This window comes from Microcaecilia unicolor, chromosome 4 (assembly GCF_901765095.1).
Source record: "Microcaecilia unicolor chromosome 4, aMicUni1.1, whole genome shotgun sequence".
NCBI lineage: Eukaryota > Metazoa > Chordata > Amphibia > Gymnophiona > Siphonopidae > Microcaecilia > Microcaecilia unicolor.
This window is the reverse complement of record NC_044034.1, coordinates 339219729-339247027: the sequence shown is the minus strand read 5'-3', so window position 1 is coordinate 339247027 and position 27299 is coordinate 339219729. Positions and strand designations below refer to the sequence as shown.

General features: G+C 45.9%; 1 protein-coding gene across 4 annotated transcripts in view; it reads left to right on the top strand.

The window, feature by feature from the left end:
- Positions 1-27299, top strand: part of LOC115469447 (arylsulfatase D-like) — a 217049-nt gene that overhangs the window by 160094 nt on the left and 29656 nt on the right. For all 4 annotated transcript variants that reach the window (XM_030202112.1, XM_030202114.1, XM_030202115.1 and 1 more), the window contains 2 exons: positions 6882-7305; positions 26938-27074. In XM_030202112.1, coding sequence (XP_030057972.1) covers positions 6882-7305; positions 26938-27074 — 561 coding nt within the window. The remainder of the gene's footprint in view (positions 1-6881; positions 7306-26937; positions 27075-27299) is intronic.

Here is a 27299-nt window from a genome sequence, read left to right as displayed (position 1 = left end):
CCTCAATGGGTCTATGTTTTCTCGGTATACATTGGCTATGTCTGCCGTGATAATAATCCCTAAATATTTTAAGCGTTCTGTAGCCCATTGAAATGGAAAATGTCCCTCCCACTCTGAGCTCAGCGTCGTTGGTATTGGCAGTGCTAGTGATTTTTGCAGGTTGAGTTGTAACCCAGAGAAGAAGCTGAACTCATCTATCACCTCCAACAGTCTCTCTACTGATGCTCTTGGGTGAGTGAGAGTAAGAAACATATCGTCTGCAAAGGCTAGTATTTTAATATTTTCCCTATATAGGGTTACCCCCTGTATCTCTTGGTCTAACAGAATAGTACGGAGTAGAGGTTCGAGATATATTAAAAACAATAATGGTGACATCGGGCAGCCCTGTCGAACCCCTCGCTCCAGTCGAAGGGAGGCAGATCTAGTTCCGTTTATTAATATCTCTGCCTGGGTATCCTTATACAATGCTTTCACCGCCTCTAGGTACCAGCCCCCCAACCCGATGTATTCTAGCACCTCAAACAAATAATCCCAGTTTACCTTATCAAAGGCCTTAGCGGCATCTAGACTTACCAATAATAGTGGGTCTCCCGTGTTCTGCCCATATGCCTCTGCTAGTAGCACCCTGCGTACATGTTGTGTGGCCTGTCTCCCTCTCACAAACCCTACTTGGTGTTCTCCAATAAGGTTAGGTATATATATCATCAGCCTGTCTGCCAGCACCCGAGACAGTACTTTAATGTCTACATTTAGTAGTGATATGGGTCGATATGCCTCAACCTGGTCCTGTGGTTTATCTGGCTTCGGGATTAGTGTTATTAAGGCAGTATTCTCTCCAGGCGAGAAAAACCCCCGGTCCACTACCGCATCAAAGTATTCCACCAGGGGCCCAGTCACTTCCTGCGTCAACAACCGATAGTATTCATTAGAGAGCCCATCTGCCCCCGGTGCGGAACCCAGACACAGCGATCTCAGGACTCTACAAACCTCCTGCGCTCTTATTGGAGCTGTCAACGCCCGTTGTGCCCCCTCCGTTAATTTAGGCATTCTGGCATCCTCCAAATAGTCTCGTGTTAGTGGGCCCTGAAATCGCTCCTGTGCAGCAAATATGTCCGTGAAGTAAGTATGGAATGTTTGTGCAATCTCCTGCGGCTGAGTTACTCTCTTACCCTTATAATTCACAACTGCTGGTATGAAGTGTCTTGGCATGTTTGCTCTTGCTATTCTCGCTAAAAGTTTACCCGACTTATTTCCAAAGCGCTGAAAGTTCAAGCGTCTAACCATTAGTTGTTGCAACGCCTGAGCATGTATAAGGGAATTCAGTGCTACCTGGGCCGCAGACATCAGCTCCCTATTGGACTCGTTTGGGTGTAATAAATATCTCCTCCTTGCTGATCCATATTCTCTTTCTAGTCTCAGAATACTCGAGGCTAGGCGTTTCTTCCTAGCACTCATATATGCTATCACATACCCCCTCATGACTGCCTTAGAGGCCTCCCAGAATATTATTGGTGATTCACAAGTGTCTAAATTCGTATCAACATAAAATTGCCATTTCTTAATTAAATATTCTTTAAATTGGGAATCCTGGTATAGGTATGAGGGAAATTTCCAGCGTCCACCCCCTGGGATCCCCCCCGAGAGCTCCAAGTCAATCCAGATCATAGTGTGATCCGATATCACCATTGGGCCTATTGCTGCCATATGGACTTTAAAGAACCACGAGGTAGATATCAAGATGTAATCTATCCTAGACCACGATTGGTGGGCCTTGGATTGGTGAGTATAGTCTTTGGTGGTGGGGTGTAGGGATCTCCATGCGTCTGTCAGATGTAGTTGATCGCAAAGTATCGGTAGTCCTCTCCCCCTTCCCACCCCTGGAGTCGCCTGGGTGGAGAGTCTGTCTAGTGTAGGGTCCTGCACTTGATTGAAATCACCTGCCCACACCCAGGGTGCATCAGTGTGTTTCATTCCCAACGCAATGAGAGACTGAAAGAAGTGTGGGCTATAATTATTTGGGCCATAAACTGTGCACAGGTAAAATTTTTGCCCCTGGTAGTTAATATGTAGTAAAACAATCCGTCCCTCTGTGTCCTTATATATCAGTTTTGTGTGACATGGCAGTCCCTTCCCAACCAGGACAACTACTCCACTTTTCCTATTCCCTGATGAAGAGAAGTAACAATCACCCACCCACTGCTGTTTGAGTTTTGCATGTTCTGTGTCCGTCAATTTTGTTTCTTGTAAACATGCTATATGTGTTCCCTGCCTCTTAAGTTGTGTGAGGATCTTGTACCTTTTCACTGGTGATGTAATACCAGAGACGTTCCAAGATACAATCCTTAGTTTATTACGATTAATATCTCTTCCTTCTCATAAGTGCCTTTAGAATATCAATGTCTGGCTCCCCAGGAGCCCAGCCCCTCTCCCAGGGAGATCTATATTGCGTCCCTACTGGGGACCACTGCCACCTCTCATAAATCTCGCTTTCTCCATTCACTCCGTCCACTCTCTCTTCTAATTTGAATCCCCTCCCCCCCTTTTGCTTGCCCCTTCCTTCTCTCCCCCCACCCAGGTCCCCCTCCCTCCCCCTTTCCCCCCTCTCCCTCCCAAACAACAACAACAACAACAGTGTGAAAGTCACCTTAATGTTGAGGTTCTCTGACCCCCATATCCAAAAGATTATTACCCTGCAAACTGTTCCTCATAGTTGTTCCTGGACCTGAACTTCGGCTCTTGTCCCAGACCAGTGGTCATTCATGCTGCGCCAATTCTTCTATTCAGCCGGTGTTGTCACTGACTCCGTTACTTTCAATGCTACTCACAAAGTCTTTTGCCGCTTGTTCTGAATCAAACGATCTCCAGACTCCATTCTGTTTAATTTTTAACACGGCTGGGTATATTAACATGAAGGGTATTTGCAAGGTATGTAATCTGCTACACAGCGGGGTAAATACCTTCCGTCTCTCTTGCAAAGCAGCAGAATAGTCCTGGTATATTCGTACCGGATTACCTTTAAGCTTTGTGGCCTCCCGTTTCAAACGGTATCCGTTTAGTATTTCTGTTTTGTGGACATAATTATGAACTTTGATTATCACTGGCCTCGGTGTCTGGCGATCTTCTCGAGCGCGTCCCAGTCTGTGTGCTCTCTCTAGGCTCAGGGCCCCCGCATGATCAGAAAGGGCAAACTCGTTTTTTAGCCAGGCCTCCAGCTCCGTGATAAGAGTTCTGTCTCCCACCGACTCCGGCACGCCTATCAGCCGTAGATTGGACCGTCTGGACCTATTTTTGAGCTCATCTATTTTTGCAGTGAGCGAGACTACCGACTCTTTAAGCTTATTTACTGCCGCCGGTGTTGTCGCGGTGGCGTCTTCCAAATTTGAGACGCGTTGTTCAAGTTCTCCGGTTCTCCGGGTAAGCTCTGCCTGCGAAGCGGTAAAGTTTGCAATTTGCGTCGAGAGTTTTTCCAGCCTCGGTTCTATGGCGGCTTCCACTACTGCTGTCAGCTGTGCGAGTTGTTCTTTGTTGAATCCCGCGCTTCCACCCGGCGGCCATTTTGTTTCCGCCGGTACGTCGTCCACCCGAGTCTTTTCTTTCTCGCGTTTGCTCATTCTACTCGCCATTCCTTTAGAAGTGGAATCCACAAATTTGTCCATACCGCTTTGGGCAACCCCCTGGTGTTTTGGTCCGCTATTCCGCTTTTGCAGGGTTAGAATGAAGTTGCAAAGGGGCCAGATTCCTCAGAGAGAGCTCTCCTCGCGTCCTGCTCCCTCTAGCACATCACGTGACTCCCTTAATAGACAAGTTTAGAGGGTAGGCATTATGTTTATAAGGTCTTTTTAAAAAATACAATACAGTTCTTATATACCACAAATACCATCAGATAGTTCAATGCACAGTACAAAACCAGAACTAGACATTACTAGGAAGTACAATAAAATCAACACCACACATTCTGTTATCATGGAATGAAAAGAATTCATATCAATAACAAAAATAAAATAATTAGAAGTACAATCTTCATTCCCCCTTAAAAAACAATTTTTAATTGTTTTTGGAAAGTCATATGGTCCAACTGTTCTAATATGATTTGGTAAGTTTATTCCATTCCTTAGCTGCTTGATATGAGAAGGTCATCATGGAAATTCTTTTATATTTCAGTTCTTTTAGAGTTGGAAAATGTAACCACAATTGGCTTCTAGATTGTGTTAATAACTGGGTGGAGTTTGACCATACAATATTGTTTAGAGCCCAGTGTACCAAGTTTAAAAATAATACATGGTTCAATCAGGAGACAATGTATCTTCAATAGTAATGGGGACATCCTATTGAACTTTCATGCCCCACATTTTAATCTGGCTATGGTGTATTGGAAAGTCTGTAGCCTCTTTTGAGTTGTCGCTAAACACTCAATATAAATAATATTACAATAATCTAGTTGGGATAAGTACATAAGTATTGCCATACTGGGACTTTACAACATCCGTAAAATCTGCCCCTTTCTTTCCGAGCACTCTACCAAAACCCTCATCCACACCCTTGTCACCTCTCGTTTAGACTACTGCAATCTGCTTCTTGCTGGCCTCCCACTTAGTCACCTCTCCCCTCTCCAGTCGGTTCAAAACTCTGCTGCCCGTCTCATCTTCCGCCAGGGTCGCTTTACTCATACTACCCCTCTCCTCAAGACCCTTCACTGGCTCCCTATCCGTTTTCGCATCCTGTTCAAACTTCTTCTACTAACCTATAAATGTATTCACTCTGCTGCTCCCCAGTATCTCTCCACACTTGTCCTTCCCTACACCCCTTCCCGTGCACTCCGCTCCATGGATAAATCCTTCTTATCTGTTCCCTTCTCCACTACTGCCAACTCCAGACTTCGCGCCTTCTGTCTCGCTGCACCCTACGCCTGGAATAAACTTCCTGAGCCCCTACGTCTTGCCCCATCCTTGGCCACCTTTAAATCTAGACTGAAAGCCCACCTCTTTAACATTGCTTTTGACTCGTAACCACTTGTAACCACTCGCCTCCACCTACCCTCCTCTTTTCCTTCCCGTTCACATTAATTGATTTGATTTGCTTACTTTATTTATTTTTATTTTTTGTCTATTAGATTGTAAGCTCTTTGAGCAGGGACTGTCTTTCTTCTATGTTTGTGCAGCGCTGCGTATGCCTTGTAGCGCTATAGAAATGCTAAATAGTAGTAGTAGTAGCCCAGCATCCTGTTTCCAACAGTGGCCAATCCAGGTTACATGTACCTGGCAAGATCTCAAAACAGTACAATACATTTTATGCTGCTTACCTTAGAAATAAGCAGTGGATTTTCCCCAAGTCCATTTTAATAATGGTGTATGGACTTTTCTTTTAGGAAGCTATCCAAACCTTAAGCTAACTGCTTTTACTACATTTTCTGGCAGTGAATTCTAGGGTTTAATTACACACTGAGTGAAGAAATATTTTCTCCGATTTATTTTAAATTTACTACTTTGTAGCTTCATTGCGTGTCCCCTAGTTCTAGTATTTTTGGAAAAAGTAAACAAGTGATTCACGTCTACCTGTTCCACTCCACTCATTTTATAAACTTCTATCATATCTCCCCTCAGCTGTCTTTTCTCCAAGCTGAAGAGCCCTATCTGTTTTAGCCTTTCCTCATAGGGAAGTTGTCCCATCCCCTTTATCATTTTCATCGCCCTTCTCTGTACCTTTTCTAATTCCACTATATCTTTTTTGAGATGCGGTGACCAGAATTACACACAATATTCGAGCTGTGGTCACACCATGGAGCAATACAAAGGCATTATAACACTCTCATTTTTGTTTTCCATTCCTTTTCTAATAATACCTAACATTCTATTTGCTTTCTTAGCTGCCGCCGCACACTGAACAGAGGATTTCAATGTATCATCAACAATGACACCTAGATCCCTTTCTTGGTCAGTGACTCCTAGTGTGGAATCATGCATTACGTAGCTATAGTTCTAGGTGTCCTTCTCACTATCATTCACCTCCCAGATAAACCTTCTATGGAATAAAACATTGTTCAAAATGAGACAGCTACGCCTAGTTCGGTCCTTTTTCAATCATAAATCATTTGCGCTGTTAGTTCAAATGTTGATCTTACTATACCTGGACTTCTGCAATATCCTATTCACCGGCATCAAATCTCAACACCTATAGAGACTCCAGATCATACAGAGCACAGCGGCCAGACTGATATTCAAACTGAACAGATACAACAGCGCCAATCCACTTCTTTCCAAACTACACTGGCTCCTCATATCTGAATGAATTAAATTCAAAGCGGCCTGCTTAATGTTCCAAATCCTAAACGGCTTCACCCCTACCCTGCTGATTGGTATAACCTCCTTAACCTTAGCTCGCTCGGACAGACTAAGGGATCAATGATTCCTAATATCCGAATCCCACATAGGTACCAGATTTCAGAGGACTTTTAACTTGCTCTTCCTGGTATTAGATATTCGCCTATGGATCTCCCTCCTTACCTTCAATGTTCCAACAACAATTACCTGAGCTTCAGAAAGAAGATAAAAAACCTTTCTATTCCCAAAGACTGCTACCTGATCTATTATCTTTGTTCTACACACACACCCTCTGTGCTCCACCTCTCCAATGACCTCTCATTTACTCTCCCCATACTCAAATGTCCCTTCCTACACTGATGTAACCAATTAGCCTAACTGATGTAAATTGCACCGAATCCTACCCAGGGGATTTTTGTGGTATAAAAAAAAAAACCAAATTGAATTGAATTTATTCAGAACCTTTGCAAGGTGGTGAGATTTACCCAAGACAACAAGCCTTTAAACAAAAAGTCTTAAAGTGATAAAGTAAAGTTACTCTATTAATCTTTCATGTTTTTACAGGAAAATGGCACCTGGGTGTAAATTGTGAATCCCGCACTGACTACTGTCACCATCCTTTAAACCATGGCTTTGATTACTTTTATGGAATGCCGTTCACCCTCGCCAATGACTGTCAGCTAGGAGAGCCTCCTGAACAAAGTGCAGCTCTCAGATCTCAATTATGGTTTTATACGCAAATGATTGCCCTTGCTGTGCTTACAGTAGCCATCATAAAACTCACTGGCTTGTTTTCATTCTCTTGGAAAGTAATCACTTCCTTGGCGCTATTTGGATTTTTGTTTTTCATATCTTGGTACACCAGCTTTGGCTTCATTCGGTACTGGAACTGTATAATGATGAGAAACTACGACATTACCGAACAACCAATTAAAGTAGAAAGAGCAGCTTCACTCATGACGAAGGAAGCAGTTTCGTTCATTGAAAGGTAACATGTTTTTGATTAGATTTAGATCAGTAGCTTAATGTGGTCGTTTCAGTTCTGAGTTCACAGGTATACTTTTCGGAGAAGTTATTCAATAGAGGACATCAGACCAGAATGTATTTCTTTTGAGACTGATATTCAAAGCTTGCAGCTTAGAACTGATTTGCTCTAGGTACCTAAATTAGGGTCCTAAATCCAGGCAAATGTATGGAAGGTCTAAATGTAATAATGTTAGGGGCAGTATTCAGATGGCGGCAAACTGACTGCCACTGCCAAAAATAAATCTGGATATTCAATATTGGGCCATATCCAAGTACTGGCATTAAATATGCTGGTATGTGCAGATGGCCCTTACCTAACCTGTTAAGAGTAGTAGTATATCTCACCAGCATTTGTCAAACTAATTGATTTTGACAGGTTACACACCCGATTCCAGGTTCTCAGCCAGTCAGAAGCGAGGACATTCCCATACACCGCCCAAACCTTGCAATGTGCTGCCCCATTCAATGACATTACCAGATATGACATTATAGCCCTGCCCTTTTTGCATAACCACACTCCTTGCCTCATCTTATTTGCATACCCTGTCCTAATCCCCACCCTTTTTAGTGGTCATGAGAAGTGATGTCAAAGCAATACCCCTTTCCTCCACGACCCTCCAGACCGGTCAAGACGCGTGGGTTATGTCCTCCTACCAGCAGAGGGAGACTGAGAAACACTGAGCTTTTGAATACTGTATATATAACCTGTGCAGTACATCCACTAGCCAGTATTTTCTCAGTCTCAGCAGAGGTAGATGGACAGCCTGTGCAGTCTTCAATAGTCCGGTGAGGTAGCTGGATTATACGGTTAGGGGATTTATTCTCTGATTGCCAAATTTAATGTGTTCTGACTATTCCCTGTACGTGGTTTAAAAAAAAAAAAAATTAAGTGCTTCGGGGCCCTGGGTCCGGTGGGGCCCAGTTTTTCCCCCCTGGGGTGTCACACCTGTGTTCAGGTCCCTCCCCCTGTGTTGCTCTCTTTGGAGACTCTGGCAGCTTTGTGCCTCGGCTGCTTTTCTAATATTGTAGCCTTGAGAGCCCCTCACTCCTCAGCTGCCAAAAATTTGGGTGATGTCTCTTTAAGAGCTATCTGAAGCTTTTCCTTCATAGGAACGGACGGCAGGTTCGTTCACTGTTAGTAGCGAGTGAGAGCAGTGCGAGTGCCTGTGCTGGGGAAGCGGTGAGTGAGAGATTTCTTTTGGCGCCGCTTTGCACAGCGTGTTGGGAGCTTCGGGGTCATGGCAGGCAAACTCCTTCGCTGTCGCGCGTGCTCGCGCCGAGGAGTAGAAGCTCTGGGGGGGGTCAGTGCCGGTTGTGCGGCGACCCGAAGCAGGCCTCGCCGATGGCGGCACCCCCGGTATTGAGTGCGGAAGTCCCAGCGAGTGCGGGGGTGTCGGGGGCGGCAGGAGCATCGGCAGGGACGATTTCGGCGAATTTAGTTTTGGCGGGAACGTCCGCCATTTTGGATTCCGCGCGTCCCGCGGAATCAGCTGTTTTTGGCCCTGCTGCTCCCGGATCGGTACAGAAGGGGGTGCCTGAGGGTACAGGAGGCGTTTGTTTTCCTCCGGATTTTGTATGGACCCTCTATCAAGCTTGGAAAGCAGGACCCACACCTTTAGGGGAGGGGCCTAGTGCGGCAGTGCCTAAGAGGCCTCGTTTTGAGTGGGACGAAGAGGAGGGATTCTCTCCTGTAGGTTCCGAAGGTGCTTTTAGTGATGTAGGGGACCCTGAGGGATTTGAGGGTTCTCAGGATCCGGAGTTGGTGGTCCCTGGGGAGGACCCCTCCGTAGTGCGGATTTTTCACAGGGAGGAGCTTGCGGAGCTCATTGAGCAGGTCTCTTCTACCGTTAAGTTTGAGCAGCCGGAGGCGTCTTTGGGGGAAGCTAGACAGGTGGACCCCTTGGTTAAGGGGATTCAGCGGCAGGCTAAGTCTTTTCCCATGAATAAGGACATCCGGGATATGGTTTTTCAAGAGTGGCATTCGCCGGATTCTCCCTGTAAAGTGTCTAAAGCAATGTCTAGATTGTATCCGCTCCCACAGGAAGATAGAGATTTCTTTAAGGCACCCACAGTAGATGCGGTGGTGACAGCAGTTACAAAAGCCACGGCTATTCCGGTGGACGGGGGGACTGCTCTCCGGGATCCCCAGGATAGGAGGCTTGAGGCCTTCCTCAAGCGGAGTTTCTATTTGTCAGCCCTGGCCCTGCAGGCCTCGGTTTGTGGGGGGCTGGTTGCGCGGGCGTGTTTCCGCTGGGCCGAGAAGCTGCTTGATGATTCGGTGGAGGTTGGGACCTCCGGGGTACAGGAATTAGCCAAATTGGAAATGGGATCGTCCTTTTTGTCGGATGCGCTTTATGATTTGCTCCGTGCCTCGGCCAAGAATATGGCCATGCTGGTGGGGGCACGTAGGGCACTGTGGTTGCGAGGTTGGGTCGCAGATGCGGCTTCCAAAGCCAAGCTTTGTTCGCTTCCTTTTAAGGGGTCCATGCTTTTTGGTGAGGATTTGGATAAGTTGGTGCGCGGACTCAGTGATGCCAAGGCCCCTCGTCTTCCAGATTTTCGTCCTAAGGGGGCTTCCAGGGGTATTTCCTCCCGAGGTCGGTTTAAGGAGGCTCGCCGGTATAGGCCCGGGAGGGCTAGTGGCTCCTTTAGAGGTCGGTTCTTTCAGCGCACTCAGTCCTTTCGGGGCAATCGGCGCGGCGGGCGTGATTTTCCCGCAGGAGGACAGGTGTCGGGGCGTAGTTCGCAATGAAGGTGTGCGGGCCCAGGCTCTGGTTCGGGTAGGGGCTCGGCTGAGTCTGTTTTACCAGGACTGGGTCCAAGTCACTGCGGATCAATGGGTTCTCGAGGTGGTGCGAGACGGATACGCTCTGGAGTTCGACGGCTCGCCTCCCGAAAGGTTTCTGGAGTCTCCTTGTCATTCGAGGCTCAAGCGAAAAGTGGTACGGGACACTCTGGCTCGTTTGATCAGTCTGGGGGCGGTGGTCCCTGTTCCCCCCGCTCAGCGTCGCTTGGGCTGCTATTCAATTTATTTTGTGGTCCCAAAGAAGGAGGACGCCTTTCGGCCTATCCTAGATCTGAAGGCGGTCAATGCAGCTCTAAGAGTCCCCTCTTTTCGCATGGAGACATTGAGGTCGGTCATTGTCGCGGTGCAGGAAGGGGAGTTTCTCACGTCTTTGGATTTGACGGAGGCTTATCTGCACATTCCCATTCGGGCCGCTCATCAGCGATTTCTGCGCTTTGCGGTTTTAGGAAAGCATTTTCAGTTTTGTGCTCTGCCTTTCGGATTAGCAACGGCCCCTCGAACATTTTCCAAGATCATGGTTGTAGTGGCGGCGGCCTTGCGGAAGCAGGGTATTCTGGTACACCCGTACCTGGACGATTGGTTGATTCGGGCCAAGTCCCAGTCGGAAAGCGAGGTGTCTACTGCTCGGGTGGTGCAGTTTCTTCAGTCTCTGGGCTGGGTAGTGAACTTCGCCAAGAGTCACCTGGTGCCGTCACAGTCGCTGGAATATCTGGGGGTGCTTTTCAACACCAGGAACGGTCGAGTCTTCCTGCCGGGCCCTCGGATTCGCAAGTTGCAGGATCAGATTCGTCTGTTCCTGTCGGAGGCGGCTCCGACGGCCCGGGAGTATCTGCAAGTTCTGGGGTTGATGGCGGCCACCATAGAAGTAGTTCCGTGGGCCCGGGCACATATGCGGCAGTTGCAGTCAGCTCTTCTCAGTCGGTGGTCACCCCTGTCGCAGGGGTTGGACGTGTGTCTTCAGCTGCCGATAAGCCCACGCCTCAGTCTCCGGTGGTGGCTAAACCCAGGAAATCTGGACAAGGGAATGCCGTTGGAGGCTCCACAGTGGGTGGTCCTCGTCACAGACGCCAGTCTTCAGGGCTGGGGAGCTCATTGTCTCGGTCAGGTAGCTCAAGGTCGTTGGTCTCAGGTAGAAGCTCAGTGGTCCATCAATCGTTTGGAAACTCGGGCCATTCGGCTGGCGCTGCTGGCGTTTCAGAGTCTGCTGGTGCGGAAGGCAGTCCGGGTGTTCTGCGACAACGCCACCGCCGTGGCTTATGTCAACCGTCAGGGGGGCACAAAGAGTCAGGCGGTCGCGGAGGAGGCGGCGCTGTTGTGTCAATGGGCGGAGGTTCATCTTCTAGCGCTCTCCGCGGCACATGTGGCTGGAGTGGACAACGTGGAGGCAGACTACCTAAGCAGGCATTCTCTGGACCCAGGAGAATGGGCGCTTCAGCGGGCAGTGTTCAATCGCATTGTGTCGGTCTGGGGACTTCCCGTGATGGATCTCATGGCAACAGCCCACAATTCTCAGGTTCAGAGGTTTTTCAGTCGGCGGAGGGATCCTCGAACGGAGGGCATAGACGCGCTCCTGATGCCTTGGCCGCAGGAGTTGCTGTATGTGTTTCCGCCATGGCCGTTGGTCGGTCGAGTGATTCAGCGCATTGCTCGGCACCCCGGTCAAGTGATTTTGGTAGCCCCGAATTGGCCGCGTCGGCCGTGGTACGGAGATCTGGTTCGGTTGGCAGTAGCAGATCCTCTGCCGTTGTCAGAGGCAGGGGTGTTGTGTCAGGGACCGATAGTTATGCCGGATCCGGATCGGTTCTCGCTTACGGCCTGGCTCTTGAGAGGCACAGGTTAAGGAAGAAAGGTTTTTCGTCCAGAGTTATCGATACGATGTTGAGTTTGCGTAGGCAGTCCACTTCGTTGGCGTATGTCCGGGTCTGGAGAGTATTTGAGCATTGGTGTGTAGGTAGACAAGTTCTTCCCTTTCAAGCGTCGGTAACAGATGTCTTGGAGTTTTTGCAGGATGGTATGGACAGGGGTCTGGCCCTGTCTTCTTTGAAGGTGCAGGTGGCAGCTTTGTTGTGTTTACGTGGGAAGATCCAGGGGAAGTCGTTAGCTTCTAGTCCGGATGTGGTGCGGTTTTTGAAGGGTGTTAAGTTACTGCGTCCGCCACGGTGGCGGATGGTACCTCCGTGGGATTTGAATCTCGTGCTGGAGGCTTTGGTGAGACCGCCGTTTGAGCCCTTGGTTTCGGTTTCGGATAAGGATCTGTCCCTAAAGACTGTGTTCTTGGTGGCTATTACTTCAGCCCGGCGGGTGTCGGAACTTCAGGCTTTGTCTTGTAGAGAACCCTTTTTGTCCTTTTCCAAGGAGAAGGTTTCGTTGCGCCCGGTGCCGTCCTTTGTGCCCAAGGTGGTGTCAGAGTTTCATGTGAATCAAGTTATTTCCTTGCCAGTTTTGGGTGATTTTGCGGGGGATGCGGAGCAGCGGCGACTGGCCAAGTTAGATGTGCGAAGAGTCTTGCGCTGTTACATTTCCAGAACTCGGCACTATAGACTGTCGGATCGCTTGTTCGTTCTCCATGGTGGTGCAAGAAAGGGCGCGGCAGCTTCCAAAGCTACTATAGCTAGATGGTTGAAGGAGTCAATTGCGTCGGCATATTTGCTGAAGGGTCGCGTGGTTCCTAAGGAATTTTCGGCTCATTCTACCAGGGGAATGGCGACCTCCTGGGCGGAGAGTAGTATGATTCCGCCGTTAGATATTTGTCGAGCGGCGGTTTGGTCGTCTTTGCATTCGTTTGTTAAACATTACAGGATTGATGTACATGCCAAGGACGAGGCAGGCTTTGGGGCTGCAGTGTTGACCTCTGGCCTTCGTGGATCCCGCCCTTAGGATGTTACTGCTTTGGTACTTCCCACGCGTCTTGACCGGTCTGGAGGGTCGTGGAGGAAGGTGAAATTAGGTCTTACCTGCTAATTTTCTTTCCTCTAGACCCTCCAGACCGGTCAAGGCCCGCCCTGTCTGTACTTTAGGCCAGGAGGTTTGTTTTAGTCTGGTCTTTCTGTTGTTCTATCTTGGCAGCTGTTGAGTGTGATTTCTATGGTTTCAGACTTTTGTTGTTATGAGTCTGGTTAGGTGTGACCGTGTTTGAGAGTCCACCTGTGGAAGCACACACAATAAAAAGGGCACAATGAAAGAGATGAAGAAAGTGTCCAGTTGGCAGTGACCACGTACAGGGTAGTTAGTTGTAGTTGGTGTTTTGGTTTTCTCTGCTTTGTCAGGGTTATACTGGCTAGTGGATGTACTGCACAGGTTATATATACAGTATTCAAAAGCTCAGTGTTTCTCAGTCTCCCTCTGCTGGTAGGAGGACATAACCCACGCGTCTTGACCGGTCTGGAGGGTCTAGAGGAAAGAAAATTAGCAGGTAAGACCTAATTTCACCTTTTCCAAGATGGCGGCTACCACTGGGCACATTATGATACTTTCTGTTTCTACTACTAGCTGCCATCTTGGATGGAGGTCACGTGATGGGAAGTGATGTCAAATACCTCCCCTCACACCCCCTACAGCCATGGATGAATGTGTGCAGCTTAACCTTTGTTCTCACAGGAAAGAAAATAGGCATTTTAGCCTTCAGAATTTTCCTTTGAAAAGGATCTGTTTTTTCACAACACGAGGCAGCAGGCAGCAGACACAAAGCTGTTTTAAGATTAACTTTCACAAGAAACCAAAGGGGAGGGGGAATCTGACCTGTCAGGCTTTCAATAACTTCTGATTTTTGCTGTTTGCAACTTTGACTTCTCTTCTTTAAAGTGGACCCTCCTCTCAGCTTTTCAACAAGCATGTTATTCATTGTCTCTGTGAGATCAATCGTTCTGCTGTCTCTCCCAAACCCCCTTCCTTTTCTGTATGTAGGATACAAACCTGGCAATGCAGATCAGTAGCAGGTAGCCCCGCACAACAAACAAGCAGAGAAAAAAACTCCAGACCTACACATTCTACGCTGTTTGCAAGTTTGGCTGTTTTAAAAATGTTGCTGATTAATATCACGCCGTACCCTGCCCCTCCTCAAAATAGTGTGTACCCCTGTCCCTCTTCACATCTACACGTGACAAAGCTAAGGCAGATCACATAAATAAAACGGCATATTTTATCAACAGGGAAAGTTACAGATAAGCAAAGTTTTTTTTTTTTCTTTTTAAATGAGAAGTTCTGAGAAGAGGACATTTCTCTAGGTAAGTGAACATTATTTTGCTCTGTGCTTTGGTAACTTAAAGATTGGTTGTAAAAGAGAAATTGTAGTTTATTAATAAAGACAGAATAATTAAAAAAAAAGCAAACTTTAATAACTGGTCTCCATAGTTTTAAAACTTGAACTTTCTGCCACAGCATTAACAGATATCCTGTAAAAGGAACAGCAGGGCCTAGCTCACTCTTAGAGAAAAAAATAAAAAGAGAAGCAAGTATTATTAACTAGTTTCCATAGCATACAACCTTTTCCCCCATAGTTTTAAACTGAAACTTTCTCTAGAGGTAGAAACTTAACAGCTAAGAACATTAGAAAGGATAGTAGCAGGGCTTAAACTTTGTCCTAAAAGAAAATTATTTTCTGTTCCTTGGCTGCTGGAGAGGTAGCACTGCTACTGACCCAAATTAGGTAGTAATTAAGGTGTGAGGACGTAAAATAGTTGCAAAGGTTACTAAGGGCAATCTGATTACTGGATTAGCTTCAAAGGGTCTGCTTGAAGCAGTTCCCTTAGAATTAAAACTATATAGAGAGGAAGAGTCCCACTTAACTTTCTTTCTGAGAAGTTCTGAGAGAAGAGGACATTTCTCTGGGTAAGTGAACATTATTGTGCTCTGTGGTTTGGTAACTTAAAGATTGGAGTTTAAAAGAGGAATAACCCCAAGAAAGTACAAGAGCTTGTGGAGTTAAAAGAACAGAAGAAGAACCCTCTGCAGCAACTTCCTTTAGTTACCACTGTACCGGCTGCAATTACCGATTAACCTTCCTCCCTCAGAAAATATGAATTTGTAAGATTAACCACTTGGTGTTTTTCTTATTTTCTTTGAGATTGTTTTCCTGATCTTGGATCCCCCAATTGTGGACAATTATATACCGTATTTTTCGGACTATAAGACGCACCGGACCATAAGACGCACCTAGGTTTTAGAGGAGGGAAATAGGAAAAAAAAAATTTTCCTTTTTCCCTCCTCTAAAACCTAGGTGCTGCGGTGCGTCTTGTCCGAGTTTTGGACCGCCGTCCCGTACTTACACGATGCCATGTTCCGTGGTGGTCTAGTGAGATTCTCGGCGGCCATTTTGAATCTCGCCGAGACCGTCAGAAAGCAGTGAGGAGCACGGAGAGTGTCAGGTTCTCAGGTTCAGAGCCCGCGGGGCCGGGCTCTGGAGCAAACGTGAGCCCTTGGGCTGCTGACGAGGAGCGACAGCAGCAGGCAAAACCCACCAACCAACGCTGGGCAAGCACACCGGCACCGGCAGGGACTGCAGGCACCGCCCAGCGAGCCGGAACACATGGACTGGAATCCCCCAGACTGGAGGACACAGAACTGGAACACTGGACTGCAATCCCCCGGACTGGAACACACACCGGACCGGAACACACTGGACTGGAGCACACCAGACTGGAACACCCTGGACTGGTCCCCCGGACTGGAGGACACAGGACCGGAACACGGGACTGGAGCACACTGGACTGGTCCAACAGCTTCACCTGTACTTAGCTACTAAACCCCCCAAGAGTTGAGCTCCTGGGTTCGAGTAGCCGACAGGACTTACTGGATACCGGATGACATAGGGACCAGGACTGGAAACAGAAGTGCTCCTAAACCTAAACTGATCTACTTGCTCCCAAGCCCTAAACCAGCAGGAGTGTTCCTAACAGTAAACTGACAAAAGGACTTCCTAAGCCCTATACTAAACAGGAGCTCCTAAGCCCTGCTCAAGAAAGGGACTTCCTAAGCCCTAAACTAACAGAGCAGGGTACTAAATACAAAGCTAACACAGGTGCTACTACACCAAGCTACAAGCAGAGCTTTACACTAATAAGCTAAACACAAAACTAAACCAGCTACCTAAGCACTGCTCTAGCAAGCTAGATACAACTAACAAGGTGCTTCCTAAGCACTACTCTGGCAAGCAACCAGAAGAGCTCCTAGCACTAAAAGGGAAGACAGGGGAGCCACAAGGAGGGAAGCTAACACATAAGCCAAAAGTGCTTCTAAAGCACCAAACACCAACAGCAAAGACTGCAATGCTCCCAATAGCACAATCCCAGAAGTACTTCTAACAGCAAACTCTGCAGTGTTCCTAACAACACCAAACCCTGAAGTACTTCTATCAACAACAGAGCTTCCAAAGCCCTACACACAGCAATGCTTCCAAAACCAAGAGGGAAAAGCAGGGGGACCAAACACACAAACACCAGTGCACACTGCACTAACACTAACCTGGACCTTAGCAAAAGCAAGCAGGGAAACTAGACACAACGTCAGAAGTGCACACTGCACCACCCTACCTACAGCAAACACCACTGTTGCAAAGGCCCTGAAGGAAACAAGACCACTTCCTTATCAAGGCCCTCCCTGATGATGTCACACTCCCTAGACCTAGGCAAAAGCACACTGACCCAGAGAGGCCCAACCCACACCAATGCAAAACTGTGAAACACTTGAAGCCAGTACACCCAAAGAGAGGTAGAGCAACTCAGGCAACACACACACAGCTGTAGTGAAGTGAGACAATTAACCCATGCTGCTGGAAGCTGCCAGCACAGAGAGACAGAGCCAGCTCAGAAAGGAAAGAGAAAAGAAACAGAAGCCAGCTAAGAAGCTGACCCCCAGGAAAGAGGTAAGTTTGAGAGGGGTTCAGACCCCAATCATAACAGAGAGCAGCGCGATGGGCAGGAAAGAGGGGGCTCTTTCCTGCCCCGACGTCACTAGACCACCACGGAACATGGCATCGCGTAAGTACGGGACGGCGATCCAAAAACGCTACCTTCGGACTATAAGACGCACCCCCCATTTTCCTCCCAAATTTTGGGGGAAAAAAGTGCGTCTTATAGTCCGAAAAATACGGTATATTGTTGAGAGAAAATGTTTTTTCTTTTTCCTTATATTAATTTCTGTTTTTCCTTACATTTACGTGATAAATGTGAATGTAATTAAGTAAAATGATAAATAAAAAATTTTTTAAAAAATTAAAAAAAAAAGAGGAATAATAGGTATTGATAGACAGAATTTTAAAAAAGCAGACTTTATTAACTATTCTCCATACCCTTTTCCTCATAGTTTTAAAACATGAACTTTCTGCCACAGCATTAACAGCTTCTAGAAGGCACAGCGGGTGAGCCGGTTGATGCAATATGTCTAGATTTTCAGAACGCTTTTGACAAAGTACCTCATGAGAGACTCCTGAGAAAATAAAGGAGTCATGGGATAGGAGGCAATTTCCTTCAATGGATTAAGAATCGGTTATTGGACAGAAAACAGACAGTAGGGTTAAATGGAGGAGGGTGAATAGTGGAGTGCTGTAGGGATCTGTACTGGAACCGGTACTATTTTACATATTTATAAATGATCTGGAAATTGGAATGATAAGTGAGGTGATTAAATTTGCAGATGACACAAAACTATTCAAAGTTGTCAAAATGCATGCAGATTGTGAAAAATTGCAGGAAGACCTTAGGAAACTGAAAAACTGGGCATTCAAATAGCAGATGAAATTTAGTGTAGACCAATGCAAAGTGATGCACATTGGGAAGAATAACCTGAATCATAATTATGATGCTAGGGCCCACATTAGGAGTCAACACTCAAGAAAGAGCTAGGTGTCGTGGAGGGGCATAATCGAACACGAACGCCCATCTCCATGGGCGTCTATGTCCGAAAACGGGTATGTGAAGAGGCGGGACAGACCGTATTTTTGAAAAGAATGGGAGTCCATCTTTTTTTTCGATAATACGGTTTGTGCCGGCCAAATGCATCAGATTTGTGCGGATCTGAGCTGGGCCTTATCATTTTTCAGTGATATTGGAAACCCTAAGGAATTTTATAGACCCATTCCACTACATCACACTTACTTCCGTGTGTATGGCCATGTTCAGATTCATGTGTGTTAAACCGAGAACCATAGCTCTGTCATCGGCTGATGATTATCATCGACAGATCAAGAGATATTCAACAGCCAGTATCCGTTGGCTGATGTACACCGAGGACAAAGAACACATACAAATCAGGCATGCTCTAAAGGGTGGTAAAATGCAGGTGGGTAACTACTTTCTCATTAACGGCGAGTGCACTGCCTTTGAATTTAATGGGTGCTTTTAACTTTCAAAAAAGGAGACTATGATAAAATGAGAAGAATGGTGAATAAAAACTTAGAGAAGTAGCTGCAAAGGTCAAACATTTACATCAGGCGTGAATGCTGTTCAAAAATACTATCCTGGAAGCCCAGGCCAAATATATTCCATGTATTAATAAAGGAGGAAGGAAGACCAAACGACAGCCAGCATAGTGTGATAAATAAGAGGCTGTCCTAGCCTGGGCAGGCCACTAGATGGCGCTGTTCCCCTAAAAATGTCCAGGATGTCCGGGGTAGGCCATTAGAGGGCGCTAGGAGAATAGATGGAGGTCGCTAGGACCGGGGAGAGCCCTGGGAGGTCCACAGGTGCAGGCGGTTATGGGCTGGGTCCTGTTTAGCTATTAACCACTTTATACCCCACCTGAGATGTGAAAGAAAGAGAAGAGAGCTGGGAGCAGAAGCAGAGAGATTCCCCTGGAAGATACTAGCTAACCCTATGGACTTGTGGTGGACTGTGTGTCCAAAGGAGAGAAGCAGGCTGAAAATCTTGGGGTAAGAAGTCCCCAAAGCATTAGTGTTGGACTGTGTGTTCAAAGAAGGAATGACTGGGTGTCCCAAGTACTGGTAAAGAACTGTGTGTTCAAAGGGGAGGACTGTGTGTCCAAAGTACTGAGAGAAGCAGGCTGCAAAGCCTGGGGTTGGGAGTCCCCAAAGTATTGATGTAGTACTGAGCCCATGTATCTGTGTGGGGAGGCTCAGTGTGAAGACCTATGAATGTATAAAGTATTAAGCTAGAAGAAGTGTGCCCAGGGGCTGAAATAAAGAATTGCCTGAATATGCTGTTGGTAAGACCTGTTTAATTTTTGCCTCTGGAGAACCAGGTCACCCTGAGCGTGAAAGGATAACATGCTAATCTGCATACAATGAGAAAGGGGCCCAGGAGCTTGAGGTTGGATTGCTCAGGATGCTGGGCAGAGACTGTTTGGAGTCCTGTTCAGAGGCCACAGGCCAGTGAGGCCTGCTGGAGAATGGGAGCAGAAGCCTCATCTTCACAATAGTTAAAAAGTGAGGTGAAGGAAGCTATTTGAGCTAAAAGAAAATCCTTCAGAAAATGGAAGAAGGATCCAACTGAAAATAATAAGAAACAGCATAAGGAATGCCAAGTCAAATGCTATGCGCTGATAAAGAAGGCAAAGGGGGACTTTGAAAAAAGATTGCATTGGATGCAAAAACACATAGTAAACATTTTTTGGGGTATATTAAAAGCAAGGAAGCCAGCAAGGGAATCAGTTGGACCTCTAGATGACCAAGGGGTAAAAGGGGCACTCAAGGAAGACAAAGCCATAACGGAGAGATTAAATGAATTCTTTGCTTCGGTCTTCACCGAGGAAGATTTGGGAGAGATACCGGTGCCAGAAATGGTACTCAAAGCTGATGAGTCGGAGAAACTGAATGAAATCTCTATAAACCTGCAAGATGTAATGGCGCAATTTGACAAATTAAAGAGTAGCAAATTGCCTGGACCAGATGGTATTCATCCCAGAGTAATTGAAAAATGAACTTGTAGAATTATTGTAAGTAATATGTAATTTATCTTTAAAATCATGCAGAGGTGATCTGGGAAAGTAGTATATTTAAAACAAATTGGAGAAAATATTTCTTCACTCAATGTGTATTTAAACTCTGGAATTATTTGCCAGAGAATATTGTAAAAGCAGTTAGCTTAGTGGGGTTTAAAAATGCTTTGGATAACTTCCTAAAAAGAAAAGTACATAAGCCATTATTAAGATGGGGAAATCCACTGCTTATTTCTAGGATTCAAAATATCAAATAAATGGTTAGAAGAGTTGTTGTTTAGAGTAATGCCCGCTTCTACGATTATGGCCACGTTGGACATAAAATCTTTGTACACCGTGATTCCTCAGGATGAATTACTCGAGGAAATCAGCAATGCGTTGGAACATCATCCATGACCAAACGAAGTACCATCTGAATTCATCTTAAGAATAACAAGAACAGCGCTTTGTAACAATTATTTTCTTTCTAAGAAGAAATTATTTCTACAGAAATCAGGGGTTGCCTTGAGTGTGACATTCGCCCCCACCCTTGCCAACATGTACATGGCAGCATTTGAGGAATGCTGGTTACATCGAAGCCCCCTTTTTTCTAGAATTGTGGTTTGGTGCCGCTACATAGACGATGTGTTTTTGTTGTGGTCAGGAAGTCCTGAGGAATTGACGTCCGTTTTTTCTTGGCTCAATCAACGCCATTCTAATATACAATTTACCTTGTCATGGTCACATAATGAAATACATTTTTTAGATGTCGAAGTACAATTACAACAAGGGATATTCATCACCAGGGTGTTTACCAAGCCCACAGACAAAAACACTCTTTTGGACTTTGGTAGCTGCCATCCTAAAGCCCTACGCGAGAGTTTACCATTCTCACAATTTCTCCGGTTTAAAAGGATTTGTACATCATCTGAGGATTATAAAACGCAGGCTCAGCATTTCAGTGAGCACCTTATGCAAAGGAATTATCCGGCTAAGATTTTGAAGAAAGCGTATCGCAGGGCGAAGTTTAACAACAGGGATTTGTTATTACAACCCAGAATGAGCAACCACAATGAGGATCCTACTATGACCTTTGTAATGAGATATGTACCAGGAGGTGAAGCTGCAGCCCACGTCATTCGGCAGCACTGGGATATCATGCAGTCGCATCCACTTTTTGACGGATTTCATTTAAGAAGAGCTTTTTCACTATCCAAAAATCTCAAAGAAATCCTCAGCCCAGCAGCATTACCAGATAACATTGTGGACACAACCATATTATCGGCGGGGCATTACAAATGTAATAAGACACAGTGCAAAACCTGTGTCCTTACAATAGAGACTGACAACCTCACACATAATGGGGTGGTGTACAAATTGAAGCAACGGACCACCTGCAGATCCGTCGGTGTGATCTACTACATACGGTGTCCATGTAACAAGGCATATGTAGGCAAATTGACTAGGTCATTACATGCCAGAATGACCGAGCATCGGTCTAGGATTCTATCTCAAAATCTGGGTGCACCATTAGTCCAACATTGTGTCCGATGTCATCATTCGATTGTTAGTTTGCAGTGCGTGGTGATAGAACAGATCAGTCCCATGCCTGGGGGGGGGGGGGGGGGGGGGGGGGGTGGTGACCATAACAGAAGATTATTGCAGAGAGAGACCTATTGGATTTACCATTTAAATACCTTAGAGCCTGGGGGTTTAAACACATATTTACACTGGGGTTGTTTCATTTAAATCATTCATCATTTAACTATCTTTAGTATTTTATGACAGTTGCTGTAGTTTCCAATCAGCTGTTCCCTGTGCACGTAACTTCTAAATCAGCTGTTTCCTGTGAGGTGTAAGTTAAATTGACGCCACGGCCATGTTGGATTCTGTGCGGATGGCGGTTAGACAGCGCTAGCGAGGTGAAGAGGTAAGACACGAGCAAGTAGAGTAAGAATTATCAGTTGGCTAGCACGCTTTTACATAGTTTATACTAATTACATTTTCACAGGTCCGGTGGTATTATTTCCCCTTGACAAAGCGTTCTTGTGAAACAGGCACCTGTCGGGGAAACAGAGCACGCCGGCCGACACAGTTAAGTAAAAGCGCTGCCATCGATGCATTAAGTTATAATTGAGGTAAAACCATTCTAGAGTGCGACCATAGCATGTAGCACAGTTGCGGTCAGTAGACAGGAAGTACTAACATAAAGGAGGGGGTAGGTGAGTCTATGATTATAAAGGCACACAGTAGCTAAGATTCACCATATGGTGATGTGTATTCAGCTGTGTAGCGTATGAGACTCCTCTTCCATTAGCAGTGTCTACATGTTCGCGCATCGTAGAAGCGGGCATTACTCTAAACAACAACTCTACTAACCATTTATTTGATATTTTGAACTTGATTAGTAGAGATCAGCCACTTTTGGTTTGACAGTATTTCTAGGATTAGCAGCAGAAAATGTATTGTATTGTTTTGGGATCTTGCCAGGTACTTCTAACCTGGATTGGCCACTGTTGGAAACAGGATGCTGGGCTTGATGGACCTTCAGTCTATCCCAGCAGGGCCGTGCCAACACAGTAAGCGGGGTAAGCACTGCAGGGGGGTGCTGACCTCTGGAGGGCGCCGCCGTGGTGCTTACCCTCGCCGCTTACCTCAGTTCCGTGCCGCCTTGGGGGCTTTAAATCTTTTACCTCCGATGGTCGCACCAGCTGAGCAGGGTCAGTGAAAGCGCTGCCGACATCTCCAGCCTTCCTTTTGCGCTTGCTCGTTCGTTCCCTCAGTGACCCGCCCTCGCAAGGAAATGACATCAGAAGAAGGCGGGACAGTGAGGAAACGAACGAGCGAGTGCGAAGGGAAGGCTGGAGACATCGGCAGCGCTTTCACTGATGCTGCTCAGCTGCTGCGACTGTTGGAGGTAAAAGATTTAAAGCTGACAGCTGAGGTAAGGGAAGGGCAGAGAGGGACATGGATGGGAGGGCAGGGCCCAGGGAGAGAGGAGAAATTGCTGGACATGAAGGGGAGGGGAGAGAGGAGAATTGTTGGACATGGATGGAGGGGGAGGGAAGGGAAGACAGAGGAAGGAGATGCACATGGATGGAAGGGAAGGACAGAGAAGAAATGCTGGGCATGGATGGAGGGGAGGGAAGAGAGAGGAAGGAGATGAGATGAGGGAAAAGGGAGGAGAAAAACTGCACATGGATGGAGAAAATAGGCAGAAGCTGGATCCACTGGACAGTCAAGTCTGCGGAGGACCCAGCTTTTACTTATGGATATAGAGCAAGAAATGAAGAAGAAAGGAGGAAAGTAAAGAAATAAATGGAAAGGAAGCCCTGGAAACGGAGTTAAGAGGACAGATAGCAGCAGAATCAGATACTGGGCCAGCATGATCAGAAAAAGAAAGTCACCAGACAACAAAGGTAGAAAAAAATCATTTTATTTTCATTTTAGCGTTTGGAATATGTCCACTTTGAGAATTTACACTGCTATCTTATTTTGCAATGTATAGCAATTTGTTTCTAAGAATATTGCTGACAATTCCTGTCAGTGTGGCAAGTGGTGAGCGATCATTTTCACGGTTAAAAATCATAAAAAATTATTTGCGATCAAGTATTTCGCAAGAAAGGCTTGTAAGCCTTGCTATGATTGCTATTGAGAATGATATATGTGCCCAGTTAGATATCAAAGATTTAATTACTAATTTCGTGAACATGAAAGCACGAAAAGCTAAGTGGTTGTAAACCCTCTATTTGTTGAGCAATCCCACAAAGATGCACTCCATTTTTACAGCTCCTATTTCCTTAGCATCTTGTGCGCGGGGGGGGGGGGGGGGGGGGGGTTGGGGGTGCCAACTGATAGTCTGCAGGGGGGCTCCAGAGACCCTAGGCACGGCCCTGTATCCCAGTATGGTAATACTTATGTTCTTATGACATTTATTGTGAGCAAGTGCAAAATGATGCAAATATGTATACTTTGGAAGAAAGGAGGGAGAGTGGAGATTTGATAGAGACGTTCAAATACCTCTGTGACATAAATACACAGGAGGCGAGTCGCTTTCAATTGAAAGGAAGCTCTAGAATAAGGGAGCATAGGAGGAAAGGGGAAAGATGGGAGACTGAATTCAAGAAAGCTTGGGACAAGTTCATAGGATCTGTAAGGGAAAAGAAAGGATAGTATATGGATTGGATGGGCAGACAGAATTTAATCTACCTTCATTTCTCTCTGTTTTTATGTTTGACATATATATTCTCACACTGTCATCTTTTCTTTATTCCTGACCTAAGGAAGAAGGTTCTGGAGTTCGAAAGCTAGTTAAAAATGTATTAAATTAGTCCAATAAAAATATGTATCATCAAATGTTTTCTTTTTGTTTTGTTGTATTTCTGTTTGTTACTCTTTAAAGGAGGGGGTTAGGGAAGTTGGGTGGGGGGTAGTGGGAGGCTGAGGGGTACATGAAAATGTATAACTGGGTGTATGGCTGAAATATGATAATTTGGCATATGTATTTACTGTGAGTCATGCAATAAATATGATTTAAATATATATAAAGGGGTCAACAACCTACAGAGTTTTAATGTTCCTTCCTTTTTTTTTTTTTAACATCCCCTCTCTCCTATTTGGATATTATAGTTCTGCCCATCTTCCTGCTGTGTCCTGTTTTGTCCTTGCATTAAACTGTTTTGATGTAAGTTTTAGTATATAAGCCGCCTAGACATAGGCGGGATAGTAAGCTTTTAATAAAACTTGAAACTGAATTCTGTAAATAAGGTGCTACTATTTACATGTCAGATACGAATGGAAATGATTAGAAAATTGGCATATGCATGCATTAATGCTGAAAATCCATTTTAAGCGCTATTCTGTAATTACATGTACATATTTGATATGTGGGTGGTGAGGAGAGTATGGGCCGAACTCACACAACTTATACAGTGCTAGACATTATGGGCCAGATTTTTTTTTTTTTTAATTTTATTTAGATTTTTGCTCACACCTTTTTCAGTAGTAGCTCAAGGTGAGTTACATTCAGGTACTTTGGATATTTCTCTGTCCCAGGAGGACTCGCAATCTAAGTTTGTACCTGAGGCAATGGAGGGTTAAGTAACTTGCCCAAGATCACAAGGAGCAGCAGTGGGATTTGAACTGGCCACCTCTGGATTGCGAGACCGGTGCTCTGACCACTAGGCCACTCCTCCACTCCGCATTTAGTAAGTGGCACCCAAAATTAGGCGCCATTAAGATCCACATTAAGCGCAAATTCTATAAAGGTTTCTTAGCATTAAGTGACCTTTAGAATAGAAACAGAGAAAAATGTAGGCAGATAAAGACCATATGGCCTATCCAGCCTCCCCATCCATGCTATCTACTCTCCCTCTCACTCCCTTAGAGATCTTATGTACTTGTCCCAAGCTCTCTTGAATTCAGATACAGTTTTCATCTCCACCAGGAGGTCGTTCCATGAATTCACCATCCTTTCCATGAAGAAGTATTTCCTTAGGTTACTTCTGAGTCTATCCCCTTTCACCTTTGTCCTATGCCCCCTCGTTCCAGAGCTTACTAACTTAGGGTGCCAGATTTGCACGTGATAAAACCAGGCATTATTCTGGCAGCTAACTATGCTCATATTAGCTCTCTCCTCGAGTCACTTCATTGGCTCCATATTCATTTCCGCATACAGTTCAAAACTCCTCTTATTGACTTACAAATGCATTCACTCTTCAGTTGCTCAGTACCTCGTCACTCTCTTCTCTTCCTACACTCCTCCCTGGGAACGCCATTCACTGGGTAAATCTCTCTTATCTGCACCTTTCTCCTCCACTGCTAACTCCAGACTCCGTTCCTTTTATCTTGCTGCACCATATGCCTGGAATAGACTTCCTGAGCCGGTACGTCAAGCTCCATCTCTGGCCATCTTCAAATGTAGGCTAAAAGCCCACCTTTTTGATGCTGCTTTTAACTCCTAACCCTTACTCACTTTTTCAGTACCCATATTTTATCATTCCCTAGTAATTCTCTTATCCCTTATTTGTCCTGTTTGTCTGTTCTAATTAGATTGTAAGCTCTGTTGAACAGGGACTGTCTCTTCATGTCCAGTGTACAGCACTGCGTACGTCTAGTAGCGCTATAGAAATGATAAGTAGTAGTAGTGTAGTACTTTACTCATGCGTGTTGTGACATAAGGAAGCAGGTGCGTAACCAGATCTGGCATTTCGAGTGGGCCCCAAGTTAACCTGAGTGGGCCATTCCCACCCCAACCCCGTACATACATACAATTTTTTTTAAACTTCCCCTCTGCCTTTTATTGTCATCTTTCTCTGCCCACCCAGCATCTGCGCCTCTCTCCCTCCTGGTCTAACTCCAAGCCATCGCCAGCAGTGATTCCAGTAAGCAACCTGCGCCAGCCCTGCAGGCTTCCCTCTACCACATCCCCACCAGAGGAAACAGGAAGTGATGTCATCGAGGGAGGGACGCGGTAGAGGGAAGCCTGCAGGTCTGGCACAGGTTGCTTACAGGAATCGCTGCTGACGGCGCAAAGGTAGACGGGACGAGGGGGGTTGAGAGAGATGGACAATTGACATGAGAGGGAGGGAGAGAGAGGAGTGAGGCACCACTAATGAGGTGCTTTGGGGGGGGGGGCAGTAGACTGGATGGGCCTGAGGCAAGAATGGCTGGGCCTGTGCCCACCCAGGCCCACACGTAGCTATGCCACTGGAAGGAAGTGAACAAACAAGACATAAAATTTTGATGTGGCTTCTTGAGTTTTAAACGTAAATTCAACCATCTGTACATTAGAGAGACCTTCCTAATGCTCATTAAAACCTGAGTGATTCTTGCTTTAGACTTTAAAAGAAGAATGAATTCCTTTTGCTCTTTGTTCTGAACTTTTCTCCAGGAGTAACAGACTGATATATCTGCTTCCAGGAACAAGAAAGGGCCTTTCCTTCTATTTGTTTCCTTCTTACATGTGCACACTCCGCTCGTCACCAGCGAGAGGTTCATTGGTCGCAGTCGGCATGGATTATATGGAGATAATGTGGAGGAGATGGACTGGATGATCGGTAAGTAACTTTTACTTTTATTTTGCCTGTCATTAGAGCAGAACTTCTCAACCCAGTCCTCAGGACATACTCAGCCAGTCGAATATTTAGGATATCCACCATGAATATGCAAGAACGAGATCTGCATGCACTGCCTCCTCAGAATGCAAATCTCTCTAATGCATATTTGTTATGGATATCTTGAAAACCCAAGTGGCTGGATGTGCCTCGAGGACTGGGTTGAGA